The sequence below is a fragment of the Urocampus carinirostris genome, chromosome 19 (genome assembly GCF_059441175.1).
Source record: "Urocampus carinirostris isolate Australia breed hairy pipefish chromosome 19, RoL_Ucar_1.0, whole genome shotgun sequence".
NCBI classification, from domain to species: Eukaryota; Metazoa; Chordata; class Actinopteri; order Syngnathiformes; family Syngnathidae; genus Urocampus; species Urocampus carinirostris.
This window is the reverse complement of record NC_142367.1, coordinates 806,648-820,285: the sequence shown is the minus strand read 5'-3', so window position 1 is coordinate 820,285 and position 13,638 is coordinate 806,648. Positions and strand designations below refer to the sequence as shown.

The 13,638-nt window shown below is 39.4% G+C and overlaps 1 protein-coding gene across 6 annotated transcripts in view; it reads right to left on the bottom strand.

Moving 5' to 3' along the window:
- The window catches only part of tmem94 (transmembrane protein 94), a 47,152-nt gene that overhangs the window by 12,226 nt on the left and 21,288 nt on the right, over nt 1–13,638 (bottom strand). For all 6 annotated transcript variants that reach the window (XM_088323070.1, XM_088323069.1, XM_088323068.1 and 3 more), the window contains 9 exons: nt 13,382–13,555; nt 13,204–13,306; nt 10,988–11,202; nt 10,738–10,916; nt 7,858–7,987; nt 7,665–7,780; nt 5,558–5,657; nt 2,911–3,019; nt 140–329 (listed from right to left, as the gene is read on the bottom strand). In XM_088323070.1, the coding sequence (XP_088179196.1) occupies nt 140–329; nt 2,911–3,019; nt 5,558–5,657; nt 7,665–7,780; nt 7,858–7,987; nt 10,738–10,916; nt 10,988–11,202; nt 13,204–13,306; nt 13,382–13,555 (1,316 nt within the window). The remainder of the gene's footprint in view (nt 1–139; nt 330–2,910; nt 3,020–5,557; nt 5,658–7,664; nt 7,781–7,857; nt 7,988–10,737; nt 10,917–10,987; nt 11,203–13,203; nt 13,307–13,381; nt 13,556–13,638) is intronic.

Below are 13,638 nucleotides of genomic sequence, written 5' to 3'. Positions count from 1 at the left end.
CAGGTTTAGCAGTTTTGTTGATTTTGTCTTAAGATATATAATTTGTCTCTATGGGGAGGAAAAAATATATATATTTTTGTTTTGTTTTTATGGCTTCTTTGGGTCCAAAAGGTTCCTGACCCCTGGGTTAGCTGGTCACCTGTTCGATGAGCTTGGTCATGCTGACGCTCTCTCCTTGGTGGAACGCCACAGAGCAGCCCAGGCTGTTGAGCTGGCTCGACAGTCGCAGGGGGGTCAAGCCCTCTGCGTTTCGGCTAAGCGCCCCCCTGGCGGCGTAGCTCAACGTCTCCCACGAACACTGCGATGGGTAGAGCGGATCCAAAGCGATACTGGCAAAGTGGGTGGTAGAAAATGAAGTGCAGCGGTAAGATCAACATTGCAGACATTCGAGTGTGAAGAATCACTCCAGTGTTTTTCAAACCATATAAAACCCCTGGCGAGCCGCCAGGGTTTCGTAAACCTGTATTATTAAAAAATGTAATCATGTTTTTAAATATAAATAAACTAAAGGTTAATCAAAATACCTCAAAGATATCTCATTTAAAAAAAGATCGCAAAGCCATGGTGTCCTCCTTTTTTGTTAGTTGGTTAATCTGTATTCTATAATATTTCTGGAGCTCCCGCCGCTCATTTTTGTTCCCTGAGCAAAGGAGGGAAGATTTGGAGGGATGATGCGCCCCACAAGTATATTGAACACAGGAATGGGGCTATTGCAATATGAGGACAAAAATACGGAAAAATCTTTTTATATATAATTTAAAAAACAAGTCAAAGCAGGAAAATAAGCCTTATTTGGACCCATTTTGATGTTATTAATGCCTCCAAAACATTGTGCATTGTCCATCATGGACAGAAAATACTAAAAAAGTCCCTCAAAGCTTAGCACTTTGTGTTCCTAAATGCCAATATTCAGTGAAGACTAGTTATATTTTTGTCACACACAATGTTTCTGTAGTGCAGTGGTTAGATTAGATTGGTTAAAAGGGATTCTGTGTTGCTTGACTTTAATGTTGCTTAGTATAAAAAAGTTTAAATGAAGTTCCCTGTAGAGTGAAAAAAATAAAGGCTCGATAATATAGTAAAGATTATTTTTTTTATTCATTCAGTTCATGCATAATGGTACATTATGGTAACAAACGCATTTAATCATTGATTTGAATTGATTTTATCTATTCGTTGTTGCAGGCCTAAATTCAGTGTTTCCCATAAAATATAAAAACTCTTGTGGGCGCCAGAGTTCAATTGGTCCCCGCCAGGGTCTCAAACTTGTTTGACCCGCCCCCTCCCTTCCTACATTTGGTTGTGATAAAACATACGACAATATGCAGTACATACTCAAAAAAGTAATGAAAGAATACATGACACAAAGCATAAATAAATGGAGTGCATTTATGTCATGTATTTAAGTATAATAGATGTGTTCGTTTGTAAAAATGGCTTACATTTTCAGTTGCAGGACGTTCTTCCAATTATAATTTAGCACTGAAAAACACTACCTTAATGGCCCAACTGTCGGTCACCGGTTGATCAACATGATGCGTCTTGCTGTGAATAAATACATCTTTTATCACTTAATAAGGGAATTGCAATCATTAATAAGAGGAGCAATTGGCTGAGGTTGACCGTTTATGAAATAACCTCCTTCAAACCATCAAAGAGGAACCAGCTTGCTGTCAGAGCACCAATCACAAAAGCAGCAGTACTGATATTTACTATTGTAATTTACAGATATGAGTAAATTTGTAAATGGTCTGCATTTATATAGCGCTTTTCAAGTCAATGAAGACCTCCCAAAGCGCTTTACAATGTGCTTCACACTTACCCATTCACACATACACTCAAACACAAATAGGGAGTCAGCCATCCAAGGCACCTACCTGCTTATTGGGGGCATTAGGGATTCAGTGTCTTGCCCAAAGAGTATTACATTTAATTAAATCCAAACCTCATAACAGTGATTTGGTCTGTTTACCCGTCGATACGATATCTTAAAATACTCAGTGTCTGAAATAACATCGGAATTTTGGTTCATTTAGCAATTTGCATACTTCGCAGCCGATCAGAAGCTTGCGTCGAATAACTTTATGCTTCCGGACTTTCCCGAGCGTTATAAAGTCGTGCAGTTGAATATCATTTTCCAAAGTAGACACACAGAGAACACAATAAAATGAGGAGTGGTTAGAAATCAAGCCGAAACCTCAGCCCCAAAAGAAAGATTCAAAAGAAGCTAACAAAATGTATGATGCTACAAAACGTAAACGCACATAAAGAGCATCGTGGAGTTCACATGGCTTGTAGCAGACAACGCAACGCAAAAATTGCATAATTGAAAATGAGTCAATACAGGTACATACTGATGGCAGATGAAAAACAGTGATGTCATATACATGCAATGAATGTTATAAGAAATTTATAATAAATTCAATTTAAAAGTGTTGTTTCTCTTATATATTCTGATTATCAATCCGTAATACTTTGCATCAATTGTTTTTTTGTTTTGTTTTTGCAATTAGTCGTCTTATTGTGTTTCAAGTTGTGAAAAATGGGGCAGGAAACTTTATGGCTGAAAAGTTGTCTGCCCTGGTGTCCGGTAACTTTTTGTCACGAGTTTCAGACACTAAAATACTACTTCATCGGAACGAGATTCTGTTTTTAGTGTTATTTTTTTGTAGATGATAGGGATTCAAATTCTATCTCATTTACCATGCTTTGTGGGTGTGACTTGTTTGCTGTCTCATTGCCCTTCATAATTAGTGTACGCACACCGCCCAGGCTCGCCCCCCCAACCCCCAAACAGTCCCCACCAGGCACCCTAGACTGTCCCCCATCTCAGTCTCACAAAATTATCTGGGGAAACAATGCACTCCATGTGCAAACCCTTGCACAACTGGCTAACATTTTCTAACTCACCTGAGGTCACTCTGAAGAAAAAGGTGGCTGTTGCGGAAATTGGCGGCACTTCCCAGACAGCACGTGACCTCCCGGTTTTCCTGCATAATCTTGATCATCTCACACATTGCTGTGGGAGCACAAAGGAAGAAGGTTTAAATTAAGGTAATTTCAGCACAACTATTCCCATCATTTGTAAAGAGGACCATATGGAGGAAATAAATGTATAAAAAGAAAGTACTTACAAATATATACCATAAATGAACACATATAACAATCAAATAATAGCTAAATATATGACAAATGCAATTTATTAATTTTTTATGTTGTCGTTTACTACAGTATTTAATTAGTTATGTAATTTGTCATTTGTCATGTATTGTCGTGTATTTTGTCGCATATCTTGTTATATATTTTATGACTTACTTCAGTATTTTTTGCCATGCATTTGGTCATGTATTTTGTTGAGCATTGTCACAAAAATGTTATTCGAACTGGCTGAGTTTTTCACCAATTGGCTGATCAGTCTGGTAGCCAATAAGTTTATCTGATAAACCAATAGGTGAAAAGCTCAGCTCATTTGACCCGCCCCCTTATTTCTAAATTTGGTTGTGACAAAATATATGTAATATAAATACACAAAAAAATAGATGAGAAAATACATGACTCAAAGCATACATAAATGGAGTGCATTTATATCATGTATTTTGGTATGATTGATGTGTTCATTTCTATGGCATATATCTGTCAGTATTTTATACGTGTGGCAGGACCACTCCTCCATACATTTGTTCATTTGTGGTAAGGCAGGACACGATTTTTATGGCCAAATTCAAGGAGTAATTGTGGACATTTAAATATTATATTTTTAAATATTTATCCAGTACAATTAAAAAAGAAATCCGGTATATTTTGCAGAACCAAAAATTAATATCTGCAATTTACATATGCGAGTTTTAATCTTGCGTGTGGATTTATTAAGACATATGATTTTTAAATCTCGAGTAAATCGTGATTATATTTGTGGATCTGAAGAAGTACGTGTGTAAATATTTTTTAGATGAATCTCTCCCCCTATAGGTTTTGGGTACAAATGGCTTACATTTTCAGTTGCAGGAAGTTCTTCTTTCCATTAAAATTTAGCACTGCAAACCACTACCTAAATGGCCCATAATAAATCCAATTAGGGCCGCAACTAAAGATTATTTTAATAAATTGATTAATCAGACAATTATTTTTTCGATACATTTTTAACCGGATTTTAAACAAACACACAACTCAACACAAACTCTTTCTTCAAATATTGAAATGTTGTGGACAAATAAGAAAATAGTGCACAAAACAGAATATTCTACAATATTAATAAAAAATAAATAAATCAGTTTTTATCAAATAACAAACAAAATACATACAAACTTCTACGAATATATATTTTTTAATGAAGTGCAGAAAAGGCATCTTTGTTGTTTAAGGGACATGAGCTTTTGGAACAAGAAATCATTGCAAATCTGAAAACCCAGCAACACATAAACACTTCAAGTGTAAATAACAACGAGACAAAAATACATATAAATCAATGGAATACACCTGCAAATGTATAATCATTTAATCAAAACACTATTTTTCCCCAGGGGCAATTAAAACACACACACAGTAAAAAAACTTTGGCGGACTTCAGTCGAACTGATTCCTCCATATCCCTCATGTTTTATGAGTTGAATTGACCTTTGGAAATAGCGCCTTTAATCTCACTCCACCTCGCCATTATGCTCACCGACTAACGCTGCATGTGATGTCATTGGCTCTGGGCGTGCTTAATGTTGCATAATTCGGGCGACACAACGCATCAATGACTGAATTGGTTGCCAAGGCGTTTAAGCGATTTTAATTGATTTCATCGATTCATTGTTGCAGCCCTAATTGCAGTGTTTCCCATACCATATCAAAATTCTGGTGGGCGACAGAGTTCAATTGTTCCACACCAAGGTTTAAAAAATAGTTTAAAAAAATATATTTTGTCCTCTCACCCACTTTTGGTTGATTGGTTAATACGAGTGTTTTTGTTCCCAGAGGAGAGGAGGGATGGGTTGAAGGGGGACTGCCACAGCAGCACATTGAGCACAGGAACAGTTCAAGAGCGATTGCAATACGGTGTACAAAACGGAAATTTAAACAAATTTAGTCGACAGCATTCTATGGGAAAACACAGAAATGTCAATAATTAACATTTAATTCTTGCACATATACACATTTCATAGTGCCCTGTTTAGGTGTACCATCCACCGCTCCTCTTGGTCACGACCAATAGAGGGCGATCATGTTCTTAGGACAATGCCATAGATAGATAGATAGATAGATACTTTACAAACCGACGTTGGATTTCTTTAATCACGAGGGAAGAAATGCAATGGCAAAAGGAAACAACTAGAGAACAGTGTCGTCCTCATTTCAAATTTTAAGCATTTACAAGCACTTCACACAAAATTCAAAAACTTTTCAATCCTTGAAAACACAACATTGAAATTCAAGCATTATCAAGGATTTCAAACACACGTCCAAACCCTGGGTAAGGGCCTGGACAAAAAAAAAAAATTAAATAGTCTAAGCAAAAATCAAAAATCAATGAAGGAGGTGCTAGAGTCAGCTTGGGCCACATAAAGCAACCTACTGTCAGGGGTGCAGTCGGTGAATAGTGGCACTAGCAGAGGCACGTTGTCAATGTTCTTTAGATGAGGTCTGACTTGGTGAATGCCACGCGGGAGCTTGGCCTGGACACAAAACAGGAAAGTGGCCCCGAAAGTGGTCCTTTGTCACCGGTTGCGTCCTTTGACAGCAGGCTATGGCGGGGTCGGGAACCTATAGCCCGTAAGCCACACATGATTCTTTTTATGAGCACATATGGCTCGGTTATAAAACTGCTCTTCGAGCAAATTCCTCCGTTCTGGTAAGCTACTTGTCAGGTTTGGTGCATGCATAGCCGAAATTACTTATGAAATCTGTTCAGTCCAGTATATTAAAAGGCATACGCCCTACTACAGTTTGCAGTCAAGGTGTTACACCCGTTATGCCTGTACATCGTTAAAGAATACTTTGGATCATATGCGTCAAACCCAGGCCTGGGTGCCAAATTTGGCCCGCAGTGTGATTATAATTGGTCCATGAGATCATATCAAATGTGCATTAGAGCTGGCCCGCGGTATATACTGTGCCGCTAAAACTACAAATCCCACAATGCTTTGCTAGTATTGAGAAGAAAAGATGCCAGGTATTTGGCTTAGACCAATGTGCAGAGTAAATCAGAGCTTAGCAAACGGAGCTTGAATATATCTGTTTCTTATGCACTTTTTCTACTGCAAGGCATGGTCTGTGAATAGTTGAAATGTTAGATTTTTATCGAATGACATTATTATTTTTGGTTCTGTTGTTGTTAGCTTTGAAAAAAAAATATTTGAAAAAGGAACTTGAAATCATAAGGGGAGAGGCATACTACTTTATTTAAATAAAAAATGAATACCACTGTGTCTTTTATTTCAAAAGTAATTTCTCAGGTTTTTGTAATATCAAGCTTTGGTTGTTCCAAATTCTGTGTTTAAGCAAAACCAAGGTTTGTTTCCATATGAAAAGGTTAAACATTACATATCATTTGTAGTTAAATTTTTCTATCAATATTGACTTTGGCCCCTGACTTTACTTCTCTGTTTAATTTTGGCCCACCTTTAAAATTGAGTTTGACACCAATGCTCTAGATCAGGGGTGTCAAACTCATTTTAACTCGGGGGCCACGAGATAGAACAAACATTCTGTCGGGGGCCGGACTAGTAGATTAAAGAGAAAGAAAAAGAAAGATAAAGAAATAAGAGAAAGAGGGAGGGAAAAGGAGAGAGGGTGGGACAAAGAAAGAAAAAGAGAGAGAGGGAGAGAGCGTGAGAAACAAAAGAGATAAAAGGTCGTGAGAGAGGGGGAAAAGAAAGGGAGAGGAAGAAAGAAATCCAAAGAGAAATAGAGAGAGAGAAGGCGCGAAGGGTATGAAGAGAGAAAGAGAAAAGAGAGAAAGAGAGAGAGAGAGAAATCAATGCAAGTACAGTGTCTTTGTTCGAGGCACCTGGCTTTGGCAACATCAAGTTGACATATTTCAACCTGCAGCTTGTTTTTCTCTTGCGCTTCTCTGACGGGCCGGATTCAATCCCTTAGCGGGCCTGATCTGGCCCGCAGGCCGCCTGTTTGACACCTGTGCTCTAGATGGAAGCTCATTAAATAATGTATGTTCACTTTTCAGACACTTTATGATCAAAACCCACACAATGTACTGTTATCACCCACAAACGCTAGCCAAGCACACAGAACAGTTCGATTGGGTGAGAGGTGGGCGGATCTATGCAACACAGGACGTTCCCCTCGCTCTCAAACGCACCCACTGCGCTGAAGGGAAATACATCCAAAAACTTTGCAGTATTTTGTGACTGTTTTACAAAAGAACTGCTTGTACCTTGTTCTGAAACTGTTATTTCTGAAAAAATGAAGGTCAAAATAAGCTTCAATGATCTTAGGTAACTGTTTAAAGTGGTATATTTGTTCGTTTGTCACTATTACTCCATATATTTTAGCAAATCATAAAATGTCACACAGTGAAATGAAATGTGTTGAAAAATTAGCTTTTGTCTGGAGAACAGGTTTGGCGGTTTTGTTGAATGTTGTCTTGAATTCACACACACCCACACAGCTATTATGGCTTTTTGGGTCAACAAGGTTCCCAACCCCTGTGGCTAAGGCCTTACCCGGTTACAATCCTCTAGGAAGCTGGGCACATCGCTGTCTGTGGGTTGAAAAGCGCCCAAATCAGAGTGGACCTCCTCCTCCGGCAGAAAGGGACCTTCCACTTCGTCTGGACAATCTTCACATTTCATCACACAGTACAGGAAGGTGAGGCTTGGCAGATAATGGCCACGAGTAAAGTAGGCAGACCGGCACCTTGCGAGTCCCGGTGTGGGGAGCCGTGCCAGGGGCTGCAGGGGGCATCTTCGCCCGGGCCGCCCCCGTTGGACGTCAGGGAGATGTGACAGTTCCAACCAGTCTCTAAACCCATTTTCTCAGCGAAAACCTGCAGGTGGGCACAGGGTGGCAAAAGCAGATGAACCAGCGAAGAGGGGGATTTCCTCTTTATTGAAATGTGAGGCGAACAGAACAAAAGCTACAGCATGTACTTTCTCTCTTTGAAGTCTTTATTACGCGTTTTTCCTGGAGTGCTGTGTTTCCCAATCAATAGGAAGATCTCAGTGGGCACCAGGGTTTAATTGGTCCCGCCAGAGTGTTATAAACTTGCATTAAAAAAATAATAATACGATTTTTATCTTTTAAGTTAATCAAAAAACTTTTAGATGTATCATTATATAAATGATTGCCACGCCATGGTGTGTATTTGCACTACTGATCTCTGTCATTGTGCTCTTCACCCCTGTGCTAAATAAAGCAAACTAGCTGACTCTGTTGTTATAATAGTAATTATAATTCAATTTATTTGGTCTCTTTCAGGAAAATTATTTTACGGACAGTACCAGGGAGGTACAGTCAGTGCTGTCACAGCAGAGCATGCGCCAAATGACCTATGGACAGCACCTGGTATTCCACGGCAGTTTCCCATCATAGTACTAACCAGGCCCGAACCTGCTTAGCTCCCCGAGAGCCGGCATTCCCAGGGTGCTATGGCCCTAAACAGGTTCTGTCAGCGCTACACTGTGATTAGACAGCTGAAGAGCATCCAATTATCCAAAGCTGAATATTTTTCACTAAAATGAGCATTACATCTAATTACATTCAAAACTCAAATCAGTGGTTTTGTCTGTTTTACCCGCCAATAAGATGCCTTGAAATAGTACAGCATCGGAACAATACTAGTTATTTCTAGTCTATTTAGCAGATGAACAAATACTTCTTGCATTTAACCAATTTCTAATTTACCATGATTTGTGGGTGTGACTTGTTTGCTGTGTCATTGCCTTTCATAACTAATGTATTCATGATTCAATAATTCACAAGGGGCACACATTCATCAATCAATCTAGCTTTTTTATTTTTGCTCTAAAAATGCAACGTTTGAATTTTAAATGTACGAAATATTCTGACACAGGATCATGCCCCACGGCCGCCCTAAGATCAGGGGTGTCAAAGTCAAATAGATAAAGGGGGCAAATACAAAAATTTGACTAGAATCCAAGGGCATGACTGGAATAATGTTGAAATTGAAAGAAGCTGCTAATGTTGTACTGGTCGCAGTTAGCCCCTAAAGCAATGTTAGACAATATATCTAACGCGCTAAAATTAAATACGTACTCAATTCAGGCTGATGACTGCCTAATCATCACAGAAAAATAACTAAAAATAAAATAGTTGCAGTGCATTCAATTTTCCAAGGTTTTTAATTGAGCAACCTAGTTATTAATGCTATTTACTCATGCTAATCCAGCAAGTGACAGCATCTGTGATGTCAGCTACTTAACGGTAGTTGCTAATGTTGTGTTGGTCACAGCCAGCGCCCCTAAAAGAAATTACAATACAGATGCTTAAGCTAACAGCTAACCGCTGAACCTAAATATGGTATCTGTATTTCTGTGGTTTATTATGTGAATTTTCAATTCCCTTTAACTGTTAAGATTGATGCTAGAAGCTGCCTCAGTGACACTGGGCGCTGTCAGGAGCCTTTAATTTCTATTTTAACAGAAGTGGGGTACATTTAATTCAAAGAAAAATATATTGATGGAAAGTTCCATTCACTCAAATGAACTATTTAAAAAAAAATATATATAATTAGATTGAAATGTAACTAAAGTGAAGTAATTTATTAACCAAAACTGATACTTTTTTCAAGGAGAATTAACGTGTGGATCTTGAGTTGTATTCCTGCATGTTTATTTTCAGCTCAGCCCGTAAAATTGCATAAAATTACGTTGGGAATCTCATTCGCTACCAATGTGTCAATATTTGAATCGGTCACTATTAGAATAGAATATACCTTTATTGTCATTGTTACAAAATGGGTTAACATATTGTGACAACGAAATTGGGCATGACACTCCAGTTTTACACATTCACAGTGAGGTATGAGCCAAGAAGATAAAGGAGCAGAGAAGATAAGGTTATAAAACAAGGGGGATAAGGCTATAGTTATAATTTACATGGTATTTACACAAGAAATGTCGGCATGTGGGATGTTACATACAGTGTTATCGTGATACCGTTGGTATCGTAAGGGTTGTGCAATATTGCATTTGGTGCAAAGTCATCATAGCTAGAGATTTTTGAAGCCGAAGTAGTCATGTTGTTTTTTTTTCCTCCCAATACAGGCCCTTGTAGGTTTTCACAGGCTAAGGACCGTGAAAATAAAAATATCAATCATCTAACGAGTCAGTTTATTATTAAAGGGGAGCAAAACAAACAGATTACAACAAGGATAGTCAAACGATGCAGAAATGCTTTTAGGCGGATTTCTTTTAATCTGACAGCAATTTTGTGGCTATCGTGAATTTAACCAGACCATATTTGTGTATAATCGTTTCATGAGTGGAATTTCACAGCACTTTTGTGTGATTTTATAGTTTTCGGGTATCTTGTTTCAGACTGATCGTTTCTGCAATCAGTACAATTTAAAATGGTCATTGTATTTTGAATACAAGAGTTTGAGCTTTCCAATGATATTTCAGTGAGTTGTGACATTGTGAAAACACAACTTTCTTACTCAACAGTCTGATGTTCCGCCAGCAGGCAGTTAGACGTTAACAGGTTAATGTTGCTGTAAACAACGTTCACTGCGTTGTTATCAATGACAATGAAGACAATTCTAATTCCAGGCTTTACCTTGCTCCTTAACTCATCCTCCATGGAGAAGTAAACGAAGCGAATGCACGCCGTGATGAGAGCGTCAATAAGTCGGACGATGTCCAGACGGGCCTGGAACTGGGATGACACCATGCCCATTAAGATTTGCCCGCCTAGGGCCTGCACGCCGTCATCGTCCGTTCCTTCGCCGATGCCTTCTGTTGGCGAAAGGGTCGATTGCGCCACAGTTCAACGGACAGCACTACGAAAACCTAGGCCGGCCACTTACCGTCCGAGCTCCAGCTGTTCCTGCAAAAAGGATTCTTGGCGGGGGTGGGAGTGGCCGGAGACAGCTCCAGTCCAGAGAAGAGGGGGGGAACTGATGACAACTCCACACATTTGCCATTCAGCTGGCCTGACAGTGAGCCTTGCATTGGCTTGTAGGCGAAGGCTGAGCAGTAGCCGGTCAGACAGGCACGTTGATAAAAGTCGAGAATTTTTTTCCTACAAACAAAGAGATAAGACATTCGGGGGGGGGGGCTTACGCTCCAAGGGCTGACAAGGGGAAATATTTAACTACTTTGTTTTAATTCTGATTGTTTCAAAGCCAATTTGATTACATTTTCTATTAGAACATGAAATATGAAATGTACGTGTAGATGTCTGTCTGGATCTTCATCAAATCGCTGCTGATCCGAAAAAACAAATGAATTTTTTCGTCATTTTTTATTTTTTGCATGAATGGACCGTCTACAGAAAAGCCCAAAAATTAGATGTCCATTTGAAATAACAATTAAGATATTAGGAAAGTTGGATATGTCTACAATATATTTTCCCCTCATGAATTTCTGGGGTATGGGATGGCAGACTGTATTGGTAGATACAAAAATGTATATTTTTTTCCTTCTGGCACTTCTGCCAAATTGTTTTAAGCCAGTGTGGCCCACCAATCGAAACGTTTACTCACCCCTGGGTGACTGCAACCAGAGCTTTTACAACAAATGGCTCCAGACCTCAGGAAGAAGCTTTTGGGCACATTCAATGCATTTCAGACCAACTCATGATGGTAACAAACGATCACACTCACAATCCTTCAGAGAAACACGCAAGTCCATTCTAAAATAGCCCTGCAACATACAATTAGTTTAATAATCGATTCATTCATGTTGACTATATCTGTGTGTTGAAACATCCATTGCAGCTTGGTCATTCTGGAAAGCGGATTAGCTCAAGTGCGGTCCCTTCTCAAAGTTTCTTCATTTTCCTCATGCTGAGGTTTTGACTTTTTCCTTGCCCTTACGTACCGTATTTTCCGCACTATAGGGCGCACCGGGTTATAGGGCGCACCCCCAAAAAATAGTTTTTGGTCCTATATCTTCCATAGATAAAGCGCACCGGATTATAAGGCACTACAATGGGAACGTCGACAAAACAGTCAGATGATTCAGTCAAACTGATTACCCCCTTAACATTCCCAAAGCTTGCAAAGAAGCAAATACGTGTCGTAGACACGTGCGGATGCGGTGTCCGTACGATGTCACTTAAATGCGTCATTTCAAATATCATTCGGAAGGTTAAAGTCTTGGAATTCAAGAAATGGCAACCATTCCTTAGTTTCTATTTTCTTTTTCGCTCGCAACTTTACTGTGCATATGACAATAAACACTTGGAATTGAGTTTAATTCACTCAACTCATCACAGCAACATCAAGATCGTTCTAAAACAAGATACTGGGAAAATATAAAGCCGCATAACTCACCTAAGTTCTCACGTTCAATAATGATACGCAATCATGGTCTTTTTACAACCATGAGTGTAGTAAATCCAGGAGAGTAAAATGTTTACAAATACAGACTAATGAAACATGTTTCTTTATGGCGTTGTTTAGCAAGCTGCGTATGCGAGGCTCCGAATAACTTCAGCTAATAGCGATCGATGTAACGGATGATTGACACATTGGTTAGCCAATGAAACGCCGGTATATAAATCCCAGCATACACCGCGGACTACTTCAAGTTCGGGGGAAAATCGAGTCGGCGGCTGTTGCGCAAGTTGCGAGACCTTGCGAATTTAATATTGAGCCATATATAAGGTGCACTGTATTATAAGGCGCATGGTCAGCTTTTGAAAGAAATTAAGACTTTTAGGTGCGCCTTATAGTGCGGAAAATACGGTAGTTTTTAGATCAGGGGATGGTGTTATAATAGTATGAAGTCTCTATAGTCTGGGGTCTGTGCAGCCCTTTGAGACTTCGTGATTTAGGCCTTTACAAATAAAGATGACTAAAACTTTTTTTTTTAAAACTGTCTCAAAGCGCACTATGCTGGACCATCGTGGTCTATTTGGATTGATTTAATATGCTAGGTGGTTTATTATTCGCGCAAAACAACAAATCTATGATGAAATTACTTGAAAACGCTTTTAATAATCAATTTTAATCGATTCGTTGTTGTGGCCCCTATTACTGAACACGCTATCATCTACAGGAGCAAAGGTAAAGCGTACCTGTCAGAACCCATAAGCGGATAAATATCAGCACCATCCCAAAAGTCCGTGCTGGCCTCCAAGATGAGGTCAGCGGAGCCATGGGACAACATCTGTACGCTCTCTGCCAACCAAAGAGAGGAAAAAAATGTCGGCTACCGTATAAATGAGCAATCCTGGGGCCGATAGGCAAGCTCACCTAAGGAAGCGTCTCGAACAAAAAGGGAGATGAGATGGGAGATGGGGGGCTGGCGCTTGGTCAAGTAGTGGAGACGGCGCGAAGGCGCAACTGTGGCGCTTTCTCCCGTGGGCAGCTGGTAGAGAGCCAAGTGGCTTTCCTGATGAAACATCTCTCTGGCGCCGGGTGTGAAGCCTGACAACCAAAAAAATGAAAATGAGCACTTTGTGAAGTGCAGTGTTTGGAGCAATGCCGTTATGAATAAAGCAGTTACATAA